Genomic DNA, 23,755 nt, shown 5'->3' with positions numbered 1-23,755 from the left:
AACAAAAAAGCTATTGTATTGGATCATACGTCGTATGTATGAAGAGCACGTCCCACCTCTTAGCATGTTGTTTTACACACACACACACACACACACAAGGGCATGTACACAAAAGCAACATCCACCGAGCACTGTGTGTTTAAGAGGGTCACTGTAAGGGCAAGTCATGACTACAAAAGGGATTTCAGACTCCAGTGAGCATGATGACGGCAGAAATTTTCTAATTTAATCTACAGGTTTACAAATCCACTTATCCCTCTTGACTGACTCCTCATGGCAGACATATTTGAATTGATGCGGTACAGGAGCTCCTAATCTTTGTCATTCCCCTCAAGTGGAGACAGTTTGACCCTGATCTCTGCTGATAAGAACTTTTCTCATGAAGGCCAGTTTGCTTCATGTGAGGGAATAAAAGAGCAATGAAATCTAAATTATGTGAATATTACTGCTCATTTTGAAGCCAAATTGCGATTTCAAAGCCTTCTTTGTGTTACCATATTGTCTTTAATGTAATTTGGCTACATTAAAATCATATAATTAATACAACAACTAGAAAAATGCTGGCACCAGCCTATAAAACAGCCATTATGTTATTTGTATACAGGTGAATGAATGTATTAAAAGCATGACCTAGTCCAGTCTTAGGTGAATTCACATCATACAATTTGTTAAAATGAGAAATATCATTTTACTACTAATAATAATATTTGGGAGCTTGGATGCCAGAAAAGAAGATTCTATAAAATAAATGAAAAATAATGACCATAAACAACTGTTTCAAAAAAAATAGATTTTTAATATATCTCTCATTTAACAAACAAATTTCTGTAACATTACAGAACCACCATTTTATTTATATTAATTGCCACAAATTGTATCCAATTTCAGAAACATATGTTATATTTTGTATATAAATTTCTTTGTGCATTAGATGAGATTATAGACACAATGGTCAGGAACGTGTAAGTATGAAAATTATTTATTTGCATGAGTATATGCAAATTTGAATAGATGATGGTATAAACAACTTAAAATGTGAAAAAAAAACAGCTGTAATGCATTGATCAATGGCTATTGTGGAGGGGATTAAACTTGAATTTAATGGTTTCAACTGATTAATATTAAGTAGGAAATATCTGTGGTAAAAACATTAAATTTGCAAAGTATTTTAAAGAATTTCCAGTATTATTTATTTTTACAGTGTTTTCTTTTAAAGAACGGCATGATTATTCAGAGTTAGAGATTTTATGAGATATGTAAACTCACTTTATATTTTTGTAATTTTATGGATATTTGGTGTATTTCAAAAATCTGGGACAAAAATCTGTACAAAGTATAGAAAAAGCTCTGTAAAATTACTTTGAACAAAAAAACCTGCAGTGTAAAAATATTGTGGTGTATTGAAGCTTGTGTTGCTGCACCACATTGGTTTGGTTTTCTATTTCTAGCCTATAGTTGTAGCTTTTTGTTTTGCTTTTTATGTGCACTATCAGTTTCAATCTCTTCTTCCAACCCATGAGTCAGCACTTTGAATTGTTGCAGGCTGTCAGAGAGAGAGAGAGAGAGAGAGAGACAAAAAGAAAGAGGGAGGGAAACTATTTGTACAGCCTCAGGCGCACAGCAGGCTCAGTCTGAGCTCTAAACCCACGGACTTTTCTTTCTTTTTTTTTTTTTTTTTAGATTTTTCTCAGAACTATTAGTATTTTTTTGACCTGTATTTTCCTCATCTGTCTGTTTCCGTGTTTCTCTGCAGCCCTGCTATGCTCTCCCCCTCTGTTCCCAGCCCGGTCAGACAACGCATCAGTGAGTTGCCCAGCCTGCTAGAAAATTGGATTTAGGATCTTCAAAGGGGAGCCTGCGTGTCTGCGGAGGCCACGCCCCTTACGCCTCCCCGACCCATGACGTCAGCGCGTAGCATGACCTGCGCCGCTCCGTCCTCCGCCGCAGAGAGACTCTCCATCGGCCGCTCAACTGGCGTCCAACCCGGCTCGGCAGACAGCACCTTTATCGGCAGCTCAGTCATCAGATATGGACGAGGCGGCTCGGTCCTGCTCCTCCACCGCCTCCGGGAATGAGTGCAGGTAAGACCGATGAGGCTGGATGTTGTCAAGGCTGCTCCCCGGTTGTCAAGGCTACAGTGAGCTGTTATTATATCAAGGATGCGCAGAGAAAAGCCTCGTAGCCAGACGGAAGTTTGTATCTTTCTGCGGTTTAAAGAGCGTTTAGAGAAGTAGCGCTGACATGATTATTGTGAGGATTACAGCAGCCAATCAGGGGGCTGCCTGTCACTGACGTAGGCTTGTTACAGGTGTCAGGTTGTATCTAGACACAGGAAAATAAATAAAAATCTCAATACAGACTGAGAGCCTCGGAGCTTAGCAACAGGCAGGTCAGGTCAAACTCGACCGTGTTTTAATGAGGACCAGTTATGAGGTTGCTGTAAAAAAAAAAAAAAAAAAAAGGTGCATCTCAGGGACGTCTGGAGGCCTCCCTCGAACCTCTCCGAACTCCCTCACACCGCCCCGTTGCCTGCTCCAGGGCCGGGATACCGAGAAGTCCGGGCAGCACCACGGACAGCTCCGGTAGAGCAGCAGGGAGACCCCGCAGAGCTCACTTCCTGCTTCCGTTACATAACAAGGAGTGATGTCGCACGTGTATCCCATATACATTACAAATAAATATATAAATAAATAAAAAGAATAATTATAAAATTGCCCTGGTAGTTATAAACAAAAATCAGAAACAAATACCAAAAAATTTAAAACCATTGATAAAGATTAAAAACAACATAAAATGTATAAAACCTATGTACAGCTTAAAAAATAAATTAATTAATACAAGTATCTGCATAACTTCAGGTCATCTGAATGCACAGTTGTCTCTTCTGCTAATGTTTTTAATTTTTTAAAATAATCCTAAAATTGCTCAGACATAAATAATAAACATTACACAGCATTTGTTGACAGCAGATCTAGAAATTTCAAAAAAAGGAATACCTAAAACAATCTTTTTTTTTAACAAATAAAATTAAATATATAAAACGTATATTGTATTGCAGATTTCCTCTTGTGGGACGAATAAAGGATACTCTATACAGGATAATATATATACATTTATTTATTTTTTTTAAAAGCATCTGAATTGATTCTGGTAATTTAAATATGGAGTTGCCTCTTTGGCTAATTTTTATTTTTTTAAATATTTAATATAAAATTGTCCTGACACCAATACATTTGATGACAGTAGAAGCAGAAATAAAATACAATGAAAAATCAACATCAAACATACCAAACACTTCTATATTTTTCTAATACTCAAAAATATTTTTGGAGTTTTTTTTCCATATTTATAAAATACTGATACTGACTGAATGGAAGGCTAGATGCCAGGCTTAAGGCTGGGACATATTAGGGATTCACAATCCATCAAAATATTAAACTGACTATATGACCAAATGCAACGTCCAAATCGCAGCAACTGCAATTTTTTTTAATATGGGTGAACTTTACAATGTTCTCAAAGACCTGTGTAAATTCTAATAAACATTAGATAGTATTTAATGACAATATAAGCAGAAATTTAACAAAATAACCAATAATGCAGGAACAAATATGAGATATCTAAGGTTACATTGGAGGTTTAGTGATTGTAAAACTGTCCACTGATCAGTTTTTCCACTTGTCAGCTGATAGTTTGTTCAGTCCATCTGTTAAACCCTAAATCCAGACACAGAAACAGTTAATTGGCCCTCATATAAACATTATAGCACAATTACAGACACTTGACAAATCATCATGTCAAATAAAAGACATCTTTATGACTCGGCTAGGTATTCTGCTGATGCCTACATGTTTCGGAATCTCGGGTTTATAAATCACTGATTATAAAAAGATGTTCAGGTTAAACGACACTGAATTGCTGTCATTCATTCTCCACTTTCTGTTAGCTTCAGTCCAGCTTCAGCTGTGAGTAGCATTGCCTTTACCACCCGAACAACTACGTCAAAGACAAGTTCTTCAAGAGACAGGCTGGTAGCCATGGTGATTGTTCACGTACTGTAGGATGAACTGACTTTCTTACACAACATTCCAGCCCAGGTGCCTGTTAGAAAAATACTTTCACATCCATTCTGAGTCACATTTAAATGAGGAAACGAGAGGAAACTGTGCAGAGATTGAACACCCAAGGCCACTCAGATGCAGCAGTCATCCTGGATGGCAGCTCTGAAATGGGCTGAGAGTCATCAGGCAGCCTCCTGGTCTGGTGAAGGCTGCAGCCTCCAGTGTCATTGTGTTTTAATAACAAAGCTCGAGGCAGAGAAGGAACATTAACACGGTTATAGCTTTACAACCAGATTTATCACCAGAATTACAGACTGGTCCAGACTCTGTCTAATGTAGCACCTTGAGGCGTTCCCAGTCCAATCAACAACCGTGAATAATAATTTGACTGGTACACTTCAAATGGCAAAGTGAAAACCAGTAAATGTGTTGCACAATGTATTATTTAAGCAGCGTTTCTTTCCTTGTGCTGCATTTACGAGAGTTTTCCCCTCCAGCTGATCTGAACTTGTACTTAACATGGCTCCTATGAATACTGGATAGCACTACCATGACAGTGAGCTGGAGTTTTAGAGACATAGTCGTCATGAGAGAGACACCGTGGAGCTGGATATACCAGTAAGAGGGGTTCTGTTAATCCCTTTGTCCAATTATCTTCTTATCTAAACAATGTATAAACACAGCTGACTTTTCTTGCTGACTTTCATTTCGTTTTATGACTTTCTGTTTTACTGTTGACCTGGAGGTTTACAGCAGCATCCAGTGGAACCTGCTCGACTGCAAACTTACACTTTATGTAGGTGTGTTTGCTGTCAATCAACATATATTCCTTTCAGCAAAGTCTTCCCTTAGTTTCCTCAGTGTATACTGTGCATGCACTGTCTTTTTGTGTTGTTTGTTCATGCAGCAAACTGTATTTATTTCAGTGCAGTCATACTCTTCTCCCATTCGTATCTACACTTCGTCCTGCTCACTACACTCGGTCAACAAAAGGCAACTGATACAACCACCGTAGCAGGACAAGTCAATAGCTAGACTCGACTCCTCTGTGGTTCCCTGGTGGAGTTATGTCCCCCTCAGTCTTTAAGAAAATGCTAAAAACCCAATGAACACTGTCTAGACACACTAGACTGCAAAAATAAAAATTCCTATTACCTTCCACACTACCTGCAGGCACCACGGTCCTATTATCCAGGTTGTTTTCTCCTGACTAGATCCTTGCATCTACTGTCAGATGTACACTACCAGTCAAAAGCTTGGACACACCTTCTCATTTCATGGTTTTTCTTCATTTTCATGACTATTTACATTGCCGGCTCACCTCAATGTGATGTTTATTAGCGTCTATGCTGTTTAAATTGTGTAAGTGATTTACCACCATCAGGGCTTTGGTCTAGAAATATGTCACTATGTTCAGATACAGGTACGACGAGTACAAGGAGACAGCTGATTGGCTGCTGAGCCACACAGAGCAACGCCCTACGGTGGCCATCATCTGTGGTTCAGGTCTGGGCGGTTTGGCCGAGCTGCTGGATGACAAGAAGGTGTTCCCATACAAGGACATTCCACGTTTCCCCACTAGCACTGGTAAGTTTCCTGTTACTTACATTTATATAGAAACACATTGGCCACTTCATTAGCTACACCTTACTAGTACTGGGTTGGACCTGCCTTCATTCTTCGTGGCAGAGATCCAACAAGGAGATTTTGCTCCATATTGACACGAGAGCATTATTGTTTCATATAGTTTGTTGGATCATGATGCAAATCTCCTGCTGGATTGAGATCTGGTGACTTTGGACTTCAGTGAACTCACTGTCATGTTCAAGAAACCAGCTAGAGATGATTTGAGCTTTGGGGCATGGTTCATTATCCTGCTGGAAGTAGCCATCAGAAGATGAGTCACTGAGGTCATAAAGGGATGGACATGTATTTTTTTTATTTATTCTTATTCTTATTATTATGTAATTCACTTTTTACATTTTATTACTCACTTTATTCTCTTTTATCATTTCCTTCCTTCCTTCTTTCCTTCCTTTCTTCTAATTCTGTCGTTCAAACTGTCTTTCTTTCTTTCTTTCTATCTAATTCCTTCTTTCTTTCTGTCTTTTTTCTTTCTTTCCAATTCCTTCTTTCTTTCTTTCTTTCTTTCTTTCTTTCTTTCCATCCAATTCCTTCTTTCCTTCTTTCTGTCTTTCTTTCTTTCTTTCTTTCCTTCTTTCTTTCCATCCAATTCCTTATTTCTGTCTGTCTGTCTGTCTTTCCTTCTTTCCTTCTTTCTTTCTTTCTTTCTTTCTTTCTTTCTTTCTTTCTTTCTTTCTTTCCAATTCCTTCTTTCTTTCTTTCCAATTCCTTATTTCTGTATGTCTTTCTTTCTTTCCTTCTTTCCAGTTCTTTCTTTCTTTCTTTCCAGTTCTTTCTTTCTTTCTTTCTTCTTTCTTTCTTTCTTTCTTTCTTCTTTCTTTCTTTCTTTCTTTCTTTCTTTCTTTCTTTCTTTCTTTCTTTCTTTCTTTCTTTCTTTCTTTCTTTCTTTCTTTCTTTCTTTCTTTCTTTCTTTCTTTCTTTCTTTCCAATTCCTTCTTTCTTTCTTTCTTTCTTTCTTTCTTTCTTTCTTTCTTTCTTTCTTTCTCCTTCCTTCCTTGCTTCCTTCCTTCCTTCCTTCTTTAGCAACAGTACTCAGGTAGGCTGTGGTGTTTAAATGGTGACATTTTTGTTTCCCAAAGTGTGCCAAGCAGCCTGAACTGTTGGTTCAAGGTTGGCTGTGGATCCAAGCTTTCATGTTGTTTCTGCCCAATTCTGACCCGATTCTACTCATCAGTAGAAATCAAGACCCATCAGACCAGGCGACGTTTTTCAATCTTCTATTGTCCACTTTTGGTGAATTGTAGCCTTAGTTTTCTGTTCTTAGCTGACAGAAGTGGCACCTGTTGTGGTCTTCTGCTGCATCTGCTTCAAGTTTAAACATGTGGTGTGTTAAGAGATGATTTTAACAGTGTTTGAGTTACTCTTGCTTTTCTATCATCTCAAACCATTCTAGCCATTTTCCTTGGACCTCTATCCACAAGTCATCCTCAGCCAGAGAACTGCGGCTCACTGGATATTTGCTCTTTTTTATTCTATTCTCTGTGAACCTCAGAGTTGGTTGGCCCCAACATCCAAATTAAAGTCACTTAAATCCCCATACGTTCCCACTCTGATGGTCAATTTAAACATCAGCAGGCCGTCTTAACCACATCTATCAACCTAAATGCACTGAGTTGTTGACATATGATAGGCTGATTAACCATTTGCAAGAGGTGGACCTATTAAAGTGGTCAATGAGTGTATATACAATACATACATACTTACATACATACATACACACATATATGTATATATACATAAAGAAACACTCATTATAATTGTTTAGACTGTGTACATTGGTGTGCTACCAGCTGCTCATCCTGTACTTGTGCTGTACAGTTCAGGGTCATGCAGGTCAGCTGGTGTTTGGGAAGCTGCAGGGCCGCGAGTGCGTCTGCATGCAGGGGCGATTCCACTTCTACGAGGGCTACAACATCCACACGGTGAGCTGAACTACATAAACACTACTGCATGTTCATGTTCTAAGAGTGGGGTGAAAACAGAGTTTTTTTTCACCTTGTTAACATGTCCATATGATGTTTTACATGCTGGAAGACACATCACGAGTGAAATCAGCAGTCAGCCATGTGAGCATTTCCACCTTAAAACGACTGTGTACTAATGATGAAGCTTTGAACATGTATGACTCCAGCACTACAGCTTGCATTGTGTAGCGCATAGTAGTTTTACAGTGTTTGAGTAGAGTTGTAGGTGAGCTGGTGTGCTCAAGAGGGCCTTCATACGTCTACAAATTCTAAAGTAAGCAGCTGTGTTAAGGCTCAACCATTTTGAGGCTGGAGGGGATCATTTTGATGGAAAAACTTTCAAAATATTTTGATTCACATGAAAAAAATATGGGGTTTAACGAACTAACAAAGAGGAACTTTAAGGTAAATATATGATCAAACAATTGATGGTTAAATTAAAAAAAGCTTAATATAGTACAAATGAAAGCCTTCATAAGGGATAGACTATTACTCTCTCACAGTGGCTAAGGCTACAGTAAAGGCTAACACGTAAGTTAGAATGCAGCCACAGATTAACCTGAAACAGAGTCTGGAAAACAATAGTTAATAATGTTTTCCGATCTGAACTTTAGTGGGCAATAAAAGCGATAGAACAGTGAAATAATAATAAAATAGAGAAGAACAAAAGATGTAACTGCAGCAGACAAACTGATCAATCTCAGTCAAGAGTTTCCTAATTTAATCACTCCTATTTCTATTTTACATATTCAGATAAAGTTACCTTTTTTAATGAAGAAGACTAGTTATGAATGGCAGGCTCTTTGCTATTACATGCTGTTAAAACATTACATATAATGTATATTGGTTCCAAATATTGGTTATTGGGCCTTTCTTGATCACCAGTGATCAGACAAAAAAACAAAAACACACATGAAGATCCCTCGTCTATATGACAGTCTTGCCTACCAAAGCAAATATTAAGAGTACATTACCAAAAAAAAAGTTTTTTTGCCCACGGCAAGTTGCTGAAAGCTAAAAATTTAACAAGACATTGTGTCTCCCAAGTGTGTGTAAGAGGTCAGCCTGGCTACTTTTAATAGTTTTCCAGCTCCGTTACTGGCAGGAAATTATTATTTTCAAGGAATAAATTTCTTAATGTGTAGCTTTGACACAGAGAGTTGGCTTTTTCAGGGTATAATTAGTGACAAAAGGGGGCTTGAAACTTCTTTTACTTTCTTTATACTAAAAGAAAAGCAAAACTAAGAAACTACAGCTGTGCTGCTGGCTGTGTGAGACTGTACTTATGTACAGCTGTATGTGTTTTGAGCAAAATGCTAATGTTGTAGACAAGTGAACTGTCGTTTTGATGTTTACTGCGGTATCACCATATGTATTTAGGTCTCTCCCCCAGAGACAAGAGCACTCAGTGTCTGCACACACCGAAATACCAAAAAACAAAGTTGAAGAAACCATTTAAAAAGTCATCTAAACAAAAAAAAAAAAACACTACCTTTAAAAACACATCTCATCATATCTGACCTTGTCTAAAGCCGAGTCACATATACAATATTTAATTACTTTAAGAAGCTGCATCAAAGTAAAATATAAAAAAACGTCGCCATAAATATGAAACTAACATGCTGATCTTTCAGGTTTATAATAGTAATTTGGTGTATGAGCATGCTAATATTTGCAAACTGGCTCAAGTACTGAAGTTGATGGGAGTATTATTAGTTTCAAACAAAATAGTGGTTTATGAGCCCCAGTTTATCCCAGTGGAGAACACGAATACCTTGATAACTAATTTTCAGTCTACCAATGGTTGTTGAGGTATTTCGATCTGGACCAAATTCTGCCTTTGCCATCCATATAGCGAGGCTGCTAATATCTTTGTGCTCAGTACTACAGCATTTGTCATCTCTGCCTTACTGTTTGTTATGCTGGATTTAAATTAGAGCACACTAATTTGGAATAATCCCCACATGAACACTGAATGGTGCAGAGATGAAGTCATATTTGTTTGTTTCTGCTCTAATTTGCCTCGTGAGCAGCTTTTCTGTTGCAATTCCTATCACCAGCCAACTCAGTTTTGTCTTTTGAGACCTTGCTGATGCAAATGATATATTATACAGGGTGACTGAGCTAAAGCTGGCAGTTTAAACTCTGACTTTGTCAATCACATTGAGAAAAACATTCCCAGCCTCTGTAGGTGTGGGACTAATCTTTAAACCCTGGATGTGTCTAAAAGCTTACTCAGTTATTCTTGTCCCGCATAGAGAAGATTGATTTTGAGACAAATCTCCTTATTTTAAGTTCCAAAAAGGCCTCGGCTGTTGTGATAACTGACGAAAGAAGTATTTGTAACTGCTGTTTACGTGAAACTGCTTTTAGAATGAGCTATTGGCTTAAGCTGCACTTTCAGTTTGACACACTCAGATAAAACCATCAGATAAAACTCCTTAATCAGATAAAGCTGCCCTCTAGGACATTTCAAATCTTTTCCTCAGTTGTAATTTTGTCATATAAAGATGTGCTAATTGGCGTCTTAATGACTTTTGACCAGAGCTTGACAGATCATTGCTCGTAGCTTTGGCAAACAATTCACTGCTTGTGTTGAATGATCAGCTGCAGACCTGTGATGAGCCACCGCGGGACGGCCTTTGGCCCGTGGAGATGATGAATCCTGCTTGTATTTTATTGCCAGCTGTGATGTGCCATCTCCACATAAAATGATAACCCAGCTGAATCATAAAATCCAGGTTCATACAGACAGTAATAGAAAACCAGATGCATTACAACCCCCCTGTATGCGGCTCAGATCAGAGATAAGCCGTATATTAAATGCCTCCGGTTGAATCATCTACATTTCAAACGAGGTGAACTCTAAAAGTTTAGACTCCACCCAAGACAACTGAGGTAAATCTTTTCCAGACATTACAAACAGGCTTTTACTGAGAAATTGCGCTAGACTTTGTCCTGCGTTATCTTCCTAAAGCCCTTCTTGGCAAACTGAAGAAAACAAAACTGAGGAGATCAGATGAGATGAGCGTCAGTTTAGATCAAGATTCAGTGAACGTCCGACTGTTGGTCGTTATCCAATACTTTGCTTTATGACCAAATGTTTGCATAATTAACTGCAAGTTTATGAGATGACTGTGTAGTTTGTGGTTAGTACAAATTCTAAAATGTTCGTAAGGTGACTAAACTGGTCAACATGTGATACTAAACATTAACTGTGAGCATGCTAGGACGACACAAGGCATACATCACAGGTTCTAAACTGGCTGTAGGTGTGAGTGTGAGCAGTTGTGTGCGCAGGGCCGGACTGGGAAAGAAATTCAGGCCGAGATATTTCCAATCAGTCAGGCCACTTCCGCCACTGCAAGGGTTGTGTCACGTGGGATAATGCACCAAAATTTTGTTTTTTTTCCTTCCAAAAATATGCCTTTTACAGTTATGTTATAACAATTACAACACTACTAAACAGACAGTAAGTCTATTAAACACAACCATAACGACAGCTCCATACAGTAGGGTGCTCCATAATCTTCACTCCGTCCACTCTCTGGCCTCACTCATATCACCGCTCTGCAGTGCATGCTTCCCCGTTCTCACGATGAAGGGGCGGGCCATAAAGCAACTAACCAATCATTGCACGTTTCTTCTAAAAAAAAATGTCACTTTGACCAATCCCTATCCTTCTGATTTAGAGCTCAGAGCACTTGCTTTGCGTGAGTGACAGGAGGGTGGGCGTGTACTCTGTAAGGCTTCTGGCGCTGCTGTCTCTGGCCTGTCTGCCAAAAAGCTGATCAACTTTTTTTCATTGGCCTGCCAGTCCATGGCTGGCCTGTCCAGGCAGGCCAATAAGGAGGCAGGCCACCGGGAAAAGTCCCGCCTCTCCTGATTGCCAGTCCGGGCCTGTGTGTGCGTGTTTGTGTTATTCCCACGATCAGCCCAGTTGTGACCCTCTGCAGGATAAAGAAGGAAGCACGGCTGTAAGATACTGAAAAACAAACTGACATTGTGATCATTTGTAATTCACCAATGCATATTGTGATACAAAAAAAATAGAATTTTCAACAAGGCTGCATAGTGGTTGGTGGTTAGCACTTTCACCTTGCAGCTAGAAGATCCCAGGTTCGTGTCCCAGCTTTCCCGGGATCTTTCTGCATGGAGTTTGCATGTTCTCCCTGTGCATGTGTGGGTTTTCTCCAGGTAGTCCAGCTTCCTCCACAGTCCAAAAATATGCTGAGGTTAATTGGTTATTCAAAATTGTTCGTTGGTGTGAATGTGAGTGTGATTGTTTGTCTGTATCCCTGTGACAGACTGGTGACATGTCCAAGGTGTCTCTTGCCTTCATTCTAAGTCAGCTGAGATAGACACCAGCACCCTCGCGACCCTAATGAGGATTAAGCGGTGTATAGATAATGGATGGATGATTTGAATGAGTCTCTCTGAAGACTTGATTATTCTAGAATGATTGGTGGGTACGTCTGTAATGGAGTGCATGTGCATTGAAAATAAAAATAAGAAAATCTTAGAAAAGGCTGAAAAAAGCTCTTCGGAACCTTTTGCATGCAGTTTGACACTGAAAAAGACATTCCTTTCAATTTAATTCAGATTCATATTGAGCTAATTTACAGTATACGGTATTTCAAGGCACTTCACATCATAAGGTGAAAGTTCTAGTAAGAAAATTGAATAAATCCAAAGATTTATGATATATAGCACTTCTTATTTTTCTGGAAAATATACAGTAGTCATCTGTAAATACCTAGCTACTCGACATTTGTAAATATCTATTTGCACACCAGTCAGGCTCTATTTTACTACACTATTGCACTATCCATTGCACTATTTTTTTTCTGCTGTGCCTTGTGTGTTTGAACCACGGTCTGAGAGAAACGACATTCCCACCTTATCTATGTCCTCTACATATGGCAAAACTGACAAAAAAGCTGACTTTGACCATTTCCTTTGAGCAGAATTTAACAAAAATAAGCAGCAAAAACTCCCCCTTAACAGGAACAAACCTCCAGCAGAACCAGGCTCAGTGAGGACGGTGTCGGCCTCGACTGGTTACGGTGAGGGTAAAAGGAAAAGAGAACAAGGTGGCAGACAGAAAACAGACAAGAGAACAATAAACATTTGCTTTGAATGTCCACTGGTGCTGATTCAAATGGTCAGACTAATTAGTTTATGTGGCAACAGTTGTAAGCTGTATATCATGTCTGTCATTGAAATATTACCGTGCAACTGATTCTGCATTACTTTTGCAACCAGATCTTCCTTTTCAGTTTTATTTCTCCTGTTCTTTGCTTATTTTAATGTGTCTAAGTGGAGCCTGGATGTCCACAAGCTGTGTCTTCCTAATATTTTTTTTCTTAAAGCATATTCAAGAACCCTTAAATTGAGACTTTTCTTACCAATTAATCTTAAAAATTAATTTCTTTTGACATCAAACAACAAAAAGAAGTTGTGGCATCATGTGTTTGAGTTAGTTTACCTTAATTTTCCTTGCAGCTCTTGTGATGTGACTATTATAAACGTGCACATCACAATATATTGTGCAGACCGAATAGCCAATGGATGGATGTAAGCATGCTAGTGTTAGCATTTAGCTCAAAACGCCAAACTAGCACCTTTCTCAGCTGGTATGGTGACTGTTTCCTTAAAAGTTCTATCTGTTTTGGTGACATTTTCCTACTTTTTACTTGACAAGTGGACAGTATAATCACACGTGTTATAATTATGAAGGACTGAACATACATTGACTAAAAATATGTTGCCTCCTTAGTAATTTCACTCAGTCGTCTCACCATTACGAACCCCCTAGTGCAGTTTAAGTATTGTAACTACAGTCCTGTTATTATATGCAGCTTACTACACTTCATCCTCACCACACAGTCCACTGTTCTAATATGCATAACTTAAATCAGACACACCAATGTTCCAAAGTGACAGCACTGACCTTATCAAGATACCGGGGTACTTGAAAACATTCCTGCGCTAACTAGCAAAACACTTTCACTGGCAATTCAATCTGTAGAGAAATGTGAAATAGAAAAAGCAATTTCTAAATGTGACTGCAGTGAAAAGTAGCAGCAGTCATTTATGGGCCATCAGCTGCCCTATAAAGGTTAGCACAGAGCCACAACTGTTCCACACACACATGAGAACCTACAGTCATAACAATACTCGGCAACATCAACATCAGTGCATACAGAAGCAGGCACTTCTAAAATATTGGCCTCTCGTGTGATTTGTTTCCTTCGCCGTTGTTCCCAGGTTGCCTCCATCTTGTATCTCCCATTTGTAATATTCTCGCAAACATCAAAGCAACAGCCTGTCTCTGAAGCATGTTTTGTTCTGTACAGGTGACATACCCGGTGCGAGTCTTCTTCCTGCTGGGCGTGGAAACTTTGATTGTGACAAACGCAGCAGGGGGTCTCAACGGTTCCTACAATGTGGGCGACATCATGCTCATTAAGGATCACATCAACATGCCGGGCTTTGCAGGGCAGAACCCTCTGTGTGGGCACAACGATGAGAGGTAGGCTACAGCTCAGAGCACCAAGGCTCGACTGTCAAAGCAGACTGACAGCAGCTGTATCTGGCACATGACTGCTGCGTGTCACTCATGAGCTCAATGTCGCTGCAGGTTCGGGGTACGATTCCCCTGCATGTCGGACGCTTACGACCGAGATCTGAGGGCCCTGGCCAAGAAGACAGCAGAGGAGCACGGCTGCAGCAGCTTCCTGCAGGAAGGAGTTTACTGCATGCTGGCTGGACCGACATATGAGACCATTGCAGAGTGCAGAGTGCTGCAGAAGCTCGGGGCTGACGCTGTGGGTTAGTACTGCACCCTCATGTTCACTTAAAGTCACAGAGCCTCATAGTGGGAAACCTCTCAACAGGACATCTGGACAGACTTTAAAAAAAATATGAAACAAATATTTAGATAAAGAGAGATAATGGGAGTTTGTGCAGCTGTATTGGAATAATAGCCACACATGCATGATTTGCCAAAATATCAGCAAACACTAAAATATTCAGCAAGTTTTATCTTTAACTCATCATTAGTTCACCCAGATTCACCGTGCAGTGCAAATAATGCAATACTTTCTTCACAAAATTATGTTCTTTTGAAACTAAACTGCATGCTCAGTTATGTTTTGAGGGAAACTTGATTTTATTTCTGAAATAAATAAAGCTTGTGACATAGTGGGAATTTGAAACAGTGACAAAATCCATGTTTCACTGTCTCTGTTGTCTACTTCCTGTTTTCACTTGCTTTCTGGTTAGATTTAGGCACAAAAACTATGCAGTGCTGTTTAAGAAAATGTTACTTTTTACATGTTAGAGGTTTAGTTATGGTTAGTTACCAAAATTACTTGGTTAGAGATATGACAAATCTCATGGTTTAGGTTAAAATATGATTTTTCTTGACTTTCTGGGTTACCAGGGTGACAAATCCCACCCCATCTAATGTATGATTGGTTAGCTAAAAAGGAGACACAGTAAAACACTAAAATAAAAGGACAAATATATGTTAATTAGAAATATGTTTGTGATACAAATATCTTGTCATACTGTATATATTTCTTTGTCATACAAAGAAACATGATTCCAGCACAAGGGAAGTTTCTACCAAAATAATTTATCTATTTGAAATTGCATTTATAGCTGTACAAGAATAAAATTTGTGAAGCTTAATGATATATTGATGCTCAGCACCTTACACAACTTGTCAGCATGTAAGAACTGACGAGCTTAGCAACAATTTGAGATTTTCCTTGGAGAGAAATTGTAGGGAAATGTGCAGTTCTTCAAGGAATAATCCTTATATTACAGCCTAAAAAAATAACTGTGTAAGTTCACAGTATGCAACAAGAGGGATGATAATAATCACTCAGCTCTGCAGTTCCTATTAGTCCTACAGCTTTATGGCTTTATCAGATCACTGTTTTTGGTCCCACAACTCAAAAAACCCACTGTACTCTACCTGTCTAACCCCAAATGACAGAAATGCTATGTTAGCTCCAAGTTGGTGAACATTTAAATGCTAAAGAACCATGTTTCCCCTAAAACCAAGCTAAACAGGGAGTCAATATTGGTCTTACAGCCTTCATGTGGACAGAAACTTGACTCATGCTAATGTTGTATCTAATGTGTAAATAGTTGTACCTAATGTGTAAATAGACAACTGTTTGCCAGCACGTTGTCTTTACAAGCTTAAAAACCAAGAACATCTTGATGTCATCAAGGTTATCTTGATTTTTGTGAAGAAGACAACATAGGCCCGAAAGCCTGAGTTACCAAATACGGCTTGGTAGTTCCATCCTTGGTCTATAATCAGGGTATCTCTGCTTTCTAATCTGTCTCTTGCAGGTTTCCCACATTTGTTCAAGTGTAATACTAAATAACATGAGTTTTAAAGGTATGTTTTTGTGTATAATTAATTATCAACGTCCACCCTCCGTCCAGGTATGAGCACCGTCCCAGAGGTGGTGGTGGCTCGTCATTGTGGATTGCGAGTCCTGGGTCTGTCGCTCATCACCAACAAGGTCGTGACAGACTACGACAGCAATGAGAAAGCAAACCATGAAGAGGTGCTGAAGACCACCAAGCTCCGAGCTCAGGACCTCCAGCAGCTCGTCAGCCACCTCATCACCAAGATCTAGTAACTTCAATTAAGATCCGTTTGCACACAAAAAAAGATTTCCAGCCTCACAGATAAATCACTGGTGACGGGATAATCATAGCTTTGAATAAAAGGTATAAAGTACGTGGTGAGTTGTTCCAATTGGACGGATAGGTTATAACTTATTAACGGTTAACGTGGAGACTCTCAGAAGAGCTGGAAATGTCCACAGTATTTGATGAACATTGAACAAGTTATGTGGCTAGTTTGGGTTCTAGTCAGTGCTATCACAAGAGCTTTGCAAAGCAGGAAATGTTAGCTTGACTCCAGTCGACTTGGCAGCTAGCCACAACAAGCTCATTAGCAACGAGTCTGACAATGATTGTTTGTTTTTATGTGTTTAGATTTAGGCAGTTTTTGACTTCTAGTCCAGTCCCTTGGGTTCTGTAATGCTAATTATCAGGGGATGACCAGACCCCTTGATATATCTGAAGAGGAACTTAGCACCAGACTAAAGCTTGATTTATACTCCTGCATTAAATCTCTACTTTAGGTATACCATAGGCGACACCATAACCTTCACCATAGCATGTGCTTACTAAAGTCCAACTGATATGACGATAATATCAGCCAACGGTAATCTATCATTGATTTATCCCTTTAGTGTACTTGTCTGATAGACACTGATATGAAAGCGTTCTTTAACAGAACATAATAAAGAAAAAAAGATTCTTAGGGTAAGTTAGAAGTGGTGTCATGGCATTGTTTGTCCAGCAGAGCGGCTCCTACTTAGCTGTTATATTACTCTCAGCACTGCCGGCAGCACATGTAGCAGAGCACATTACACCACTGAACAGATGGTGGTGCGGAGTCAAGCTTTGATTTTATGTTATGTCGCTACTGAGCTTCTGAAATTCATTGTTATAAACAATGTCCCTATCATTATACGTTTCCATATGACCAGCATAAATACAAACAATTCGGCCTATACATCAATGTCAGATTTTCTTACTCCCTATTAGCCCCAAAAGTTCAGTACCAGTCAGGCTGTTGTGTTACATGACTTATTGCAAAGGTAATGCTTCAGTTAAACAAAATGTAGAGTATAAAAGCCTGTACTTGTTTCTACAATTGCAAAAGGCAGTAATCTGTCAGTGTACCCATGTGCTGTTTTGATTGGCCCAATTGGTTTTCAACGTCTTCCCTTTTAGCACAGCTGTTGTTCAACATTTATTGACCTCAACTCCAACATAATCCATTTGGTTTTATTTGCCATTAAATAAAACACATATAGTAACTCAACACACTGAAATAGAAACAGTACTGCTAATCGATGTAGCAGCAAAGACACACCAGTGCACACTGACAAATGTCACTCAGGCTACAGCTTAAGCTCTGAGTAGATTTAACCCAGGAGTATAAATCAATCTTTAGAAAACATTTTTTATGGACATTTTGACGTACGTTTCATCCAGGTTTCACTGTTGGCTGCACCCATGTCCGGTGGTGAGTGCCACACCCTGTAGTAGACCTTTTTAACACCGCAGCAAAGTTAGGTTTAGCAGCAAAATCCTGATTTTATTCAACAATAAGTGGCACACGAGTGACATCTGGAACCTGGGAATGGAGGAAGCAGAAACTGTCTCGTAATTACAGTTAATGAGCATTTCTATAATCTGTGTTTGACATACCGTCTTCTGTGTAGTGTTTGCTTCGATCTAAATCAAGAATCATGGGCACTAAGATCATGCTCATATACCATTACATTATTTAATACTACAATTACACTCTTTATCACAGATCAATAACTGTAACTGGACTACGGCGGTGGGTATTGTATAACTGTCAGTGTGTATTTCTATCCTGACAGTATAGCTGTGGGGTGCTTGGGGTTTTCCCTGTGTTGCCTGCTATAATCAGTGGCAGCAAAATAAAAATCTGGGACTGTTATTTGTCTTAACTCTATCATGAAAGCAAAAGTTGAAGATTTTACTTTATGACTGATATCAATGTCGACTGCTAATAGGTGTACTGAGGTTCTTGTTGATGAAGATCTGCATAATGTTTTCTTACCTCATTATTAGATTATTGTCCATCATTTTGATTTACTTGGCGGCCTGTAGAATCATCCTCTATTGGTCATACTTTCATGTCTTACATGCTACATCTTAATTGCCTTTAGCAGAAGCAATGTACTGTATACAAGCACCACCCTTGACTGCATCCATTTGAGATGTATTCAGGTGCTGCTGTGCACTTATGGGCTCGTCTTAACATGTCAGTGCAGCCCATTAGCACCACACTCGCATCCACATGATAATAGCTGCTATTTAGAGAGAATATAAAGCATTCTTGGGAACCGACTGGCTCCTAACTTGTTCTTTTGTGATTGTTATTAGCAATGAACAATGAATACCTATTTTAGCTAAAAACCAAAGTGGTTATATGTGCATTTTACTGTGATCAAGAATTATTTATTTAAAAAAAAAATTATTTAGAGCATCTATCTAACATATTTATTATGAAAAAGTAACAAAATGGAGCTGGCTTGTCAGATTTTAGTTTGAAAAGGCAAGTTCGAGCTGAATCAGTTAATGGAAAGCTCTTAGTTTTAGTGATCTTGTACATCAGCAGGTTTATATTTAGAAATCTAATGAATCGCAACGGAAGCACAATATAATCTAAAAGAAATGCCAGAAGAAGTCCAAGGCTAATCTGGTCAAGCGGCAGTGATGTATGAGGGTTTTTTTTCCCCAGTACTTGGTTCAGTTTTGTTTGCACACTAAAGAGACCACAACACTGTAATATCAGGGAGGGCTGTAATACCTGGACCTGCAGCTTTCAATCTCCTCTGCTCTGATCTTGAGCCTCTTGCCAGCTTCCTTTGACCGCCTTATTCATTAGAGCTGGAAAAGGTCGGAGAATGGCCAAGATCAGCAGTTCACCTCTTAGACCATTTGTATCAGGCTGAGCATCAAGAATCTTAAAGGGGAATTCGAATCAGAATGAAGCGTTCCATCATGAAAATGTAAAATCTACGGATTGTTTGTTTTTGAATCGTAAAATCTCCATAAAGCCTGACTGTATGTACCGTGTTTTGGGCTTTTTGTTTCCATCTTCTGTTTTCCAGTCTTCCTCATGTGTATTAGACTGATGAACCTCTATATACTGTACACTGTGTTTAACCATATTTACTGTATTCAGGTCTCAGGTTAGAATCTAATTCAGTTACATAATAAAGCAATCAATTTTCATGCCAAATGCTGCTGCTGTCAAATAAAAACCTGCAGATGATATCCGGGTGTTGGTATTTTCTGTCATGGATGAGTGCACATGCTTGTTTCTGAGTGAATGTGTGTGTATGTGTGTGTGTGTGTACAGCCCAAAATCAATCAATATGGAAGTTGTTTTCAAGGAGAAAAGGAGTTTCTTCCACTTTCAGCGATAATGAGGATCAGTGAACAGGGAGATAGCTGTGAAAAGCCGGGAGATAAAGGCGAACACACACCCAACTGACAAAACACACACTTCAGCAACACATATACACACTCTCACTCTCTCCGTGTTCAGCTTCACTCTCTCAATCCTTCACTTTAAACACACCTCAAACAGATGAAGTCGCTGTGAGATTGAGATGAAGTGGAAATGGCTGTTCCGCGCGCCGCTCCGCTCTCTTACATAATTCATCTACATACAGCAAGTCGAGGTGCAGCCCACTGTGGAGCTGAAATATTAATGCAAATGAACCAGGCAGCCCGACAACACAAACACAACACCTGTACTTGGCTCGATTGCATTTACACACATTCGCAAAAGATGCCTCACAACTTCACTGCAACGAAGAAAGCAAAAATAGTGAGACATCTACAAAGGTATGCATGTCGGATGCAAATAGTCGGCTCTCTGCTTTGGATGGAGGATTGAGGAAAACAGGATGAAGACAGATGAAGGGGGAGCATGAAGAGAATAAGAGGAGATTGAAGTGTGTTTGACTCGGCAGTCCCCACAGGCTGGCGACAGGCCTCATCTGTAATGTAATGTTGATCTATCTATTGTCACCGTGCCAACTGAGCCTAGGGCCCACTATTGATTATTATAGGGCGAAAAGAGAGGCTGAGGAAATAGAGCGGGACAGCTCTGCTGAGTTTACACTCTTAAACACTGTCACACGCCGTCACACACTCGGTCTTTTTCCTCCCGGCCTGATCTCATGCGCTGCCATGTACCTGTGTTGTCTGTGAGACAGCAGCGCTCCCTGTCCTGTAGGTGAATGTGACTTGTACAAGCAAAAGAAACAGCGCTAGTGTTAAATATCTCTGCTGACTTTCACGCGCTGCATCCAAAACGAGTCGGCTGCCAGCAGCGTGTCAGCACTGTGCAGGCTGGATCTGGAAAATTACTGCTCCACCTCTGTGGAGATGTGACAGGTCAAGTTCAGCACAGCATCCTCTAAGTGCAACGGTGCCAACTCGGTTTATCTGGATCATCTTAATTATTTGCCTGCAGCTTCCAGTGCGGTACCAGTGTTGATTTATAGCGGCGAGCAAACGAAACGTTAACAACCAGCATAAAGTGCACAGTCACGTCGTACTGGGAGCACAATGACAACACATTACAGATCCATCCTCCAGCTACTAAAGCTGTCACTTACACTCGATTAGAATGTCTGGTTTGGCTGGAGGAAACTGGTGGGAATACAAGAAAACAGCCTCTAGGTTAGCTTAGCTTAGCATATAGACTGAAAGCAAATGGAAAGAGTAAGCTAGCCTCTAAACATACACCAAAACATACGTTTAGTTTACTATTGTTTCCTCGTATGCAGTATGCAGCTGTTGAAAAAGTAGACCTATAATGCACAGAAGTACTGGCCAAAACAGTTCCACCACAAATTACTATTCTGAAAGTTTTATTTGAATTTGCATAACAGAAACATTAAATAGAAAGGATATTAAGTGGACTTCAGAAACATGGAGTTGAACTAGAAAGAGGAAAGCTAGCAGTTTCCACCTGTCTCCAGTCTTTATGCTAAGCTAAGCTAATTACCATCCTGCAACGTCATACTCAAGTGGACATTTGAGGAACTGCAGGTTTACTGCTTAAAAACTGTCATTGACTTATTTATCAGGCCTAGTTTTGCCATTTGGTTCCAATACAAATGCCAGAAATACAACGATGTCCGACTACATCTGTAGCAGTATGCAAGCTATCATGCTTTATTGCTCATTCTGACCCATATTTCAATGCGCAGAAGAAGATACACCACATTTGTCATTGCGCCAGGCGCAAAAATAAAAAAGCGAGCCATCCAGAGTGCACAGACAGATGACACTTTGCGCTACAAACTGTGCTAAATATATGAGCAAGACTTTAAAAGCTTAAGATGCAATGTTATGACGAAGTAGTATGTTGTAGCTAAATGCATTCATTTGCAAAGGTGTTAAATGTGCAATAAAAAAAGAGTAAATATGGCAGTAATTACCAAGAAAACAAACAACAGACCACAGTTAAAAAGAGTTGCATTCAAGTGCAGAGTACTTTGTAATCATGCTTTTAAATTAACCTGCAGGTACAGTTGTTTTAAGTGTCAAAGTTTGTTGCAAAATGTTCCAGGTGTGAGCAGGTCTTAAACTAAAAGCAGTTTTCCGCACGACTTCAAGCACTCGCTAATCGTTCAAATGAGCTGAGTAATGACTTCGAGACCAGCTGAAGAAAGAAGTTATGTTTGGTTGCTCTTTGCCGGTCATTGCCTTATGAAATATATAAAAGAAACAAATTTGGTCACGTCTCACTGCCAGAGATGTTCAACTAAGTTTGTCGTACAATAAGCAGTGATGAGTGGAATAACTGTCACAAGTAATGAATATCAGAGTGGTGAACTGAATCAAAGGCTTTCAGAGTGGAGGATTTAGACCACAATACCACCTACTACGAACAAAAAAGATGGCTTTGGTTATTCGATTTCTGCTAAATATAAGAAAAAGTGCATGGTTACAACACAATTTCCAATTTTTTGAATTAGCATGTAGTTTTTTTGAGCCAACCTGATGTAGACAAAATAGATTTACACTATAAACTATATATGCATGTTGTGAGTGGCTGTTCGAGGAACTGCAGTTACTGACATTTCAATGCTAGCTTCATTTTCAGCTCTGGAGGTTGAACTTCATTTTGACATATATCAGGAAAAGCTAAGTGCAGCTAATTGAATAGTAACAGCAGCTACAGACCACTGAGTTTGTCCTGTCCAAAGAGTTTGTACTTGGTTACTGGCCATAAGATGAATCCAAACCATTGATCATTCTGTAGTAAAGAATGGTCTGACTACACCTCACTATCATTCTGCTATAGAGGAGGAATAAATCTTGACCATATTTCTTTAAAACAATCATAATTGTATTGGGCGGAGTCAAGTGAAGGATGCAGCTTTGGTGTTCTCTTTAAGTAGTGAAGGTTGGTGTTGCTTTGGTGGAATGTTTGCATGATGGGAAACAAGCATTGTGCACTGCAATTAAACTAGACAATTCACCAAAAGACGAGCAGGGCTGCTTTACTGCGCCACCCAAATCATCTGCAAAACTTGACATTTTCAGCATTGTAAGTTGCTGTGCGGAGGTTGTTGTTTCCTGTAGTGAAGCAGAGTCTTAAAATGGTAACACAAAGATAGTGGAAGAGGACAATGCTGTCTGAAATGAGCCGCCAATGGCAGCCTTGTACAAGCCACTACATCAGTCAAATATTTATGTATTAAAGTCAGCATTGAAATCAACCAATAAGACATTTAGAGCACACCCACGATTTTAAAAATCGAATTTCCATCTCACAGAAGCTGTCTCCTGCAGATTTGTGGAGGAACATGCTTGCAGGGATACTTGCCCTCCTGCTCATTACAGTCTTATTACTTCATCTTGAATATTATCACCTCATGCTGTAAATGAGTTGAAGAAATATATATGAGTACTTTTTTTCTCCATCCTCATTCTCCTAATAGGATCTGTGGCTTCGCCTGCCCCTCTGCACAGTAGACTGGCCATTAATGAAAAATACCCCCACCTCTCCTTTTTTTTCTGAATTTACATTTATTATGTGGGCTAATCACTGCTGGCTGGAGGCAGTGTGGGAAATGTGATTAGTGTGTGAGTTCTAATTAAGTCTGTGAAGCCTCACACAGGCTCCCGGAGCTGCACGCTTAGATACACACAGATGTAGGCTAGTATGGGAACTCACATGCATGTAAGTAGATCACACACACACACCAGACTCATACACACACGGGATCCACTGTAAAGAAAGATGATGCAATGATGATGAGCAACAAAACACTGGATCTGCTCTCTGTGCGCAACGCTCTCCTTTTACGCACACACACTGCAGTGCCCAAGACGTCCTGTCACACAACTACATCAACCCAGGACGCACACACACTCTCTCGCACACGCTCACGCACACACACAGACGGACGC

The 23,755-nt window shown here is 39.5% G+C and overlaps 1 protein-coding gene across 1 annotated transcript; it reads left to right on the top strand.

Annotated features, from left to right (window-relative positions):
* Window positions 1–1,689: 1,689 nt before the first annotated feature.
* pnp6 (purine nucleoside phosphorylase 6) lies at window positions 1,690–19,591 on the top strand. Its single transcript, XM_022205597.2, has 6 exons — window positions 1,690–2,081; window positions 5,479–5,648; window positions 7,524–7,627; window positions 14,029–14,204; window positions 14,313–14,503; window positions 16,139–19,591. Exons 1-6 carry the CDS (start codon window positions 2,029–2,031, stop codon window positions 16,333–16,335), a joined length of 891 nt encoding a protein of 296 aa, XP_022061289.2. The 5' UTR covers window positions 1,690–2,028; the 3' UTR covers window positions 16,336–19,591.
* The last annotated feature ends 4,164 nt before the right edge of the window (window positions 19,592–23,755 follow it).

The sequence above is a fragment of the Acanthochromis polyacanthus genome, chromosome 8 (genome assembly GCF_021347895.1).
Source record: "Acanthochromis polyacanthus isolate Apoly-LR-REF ecotype Palm Island chromosome 8, KAUST_Apoly_ChrSc, whole genome shotgun sequence".
NCBI lineage: Eukaryota > Metazoa > Chordata > Actinopteri > Pomacentridae > Acanthochromis > Acanthochromis polyacanthus.
This window is presented reverse-complemented; position numbering and strand designations above follow the sequence as displayed.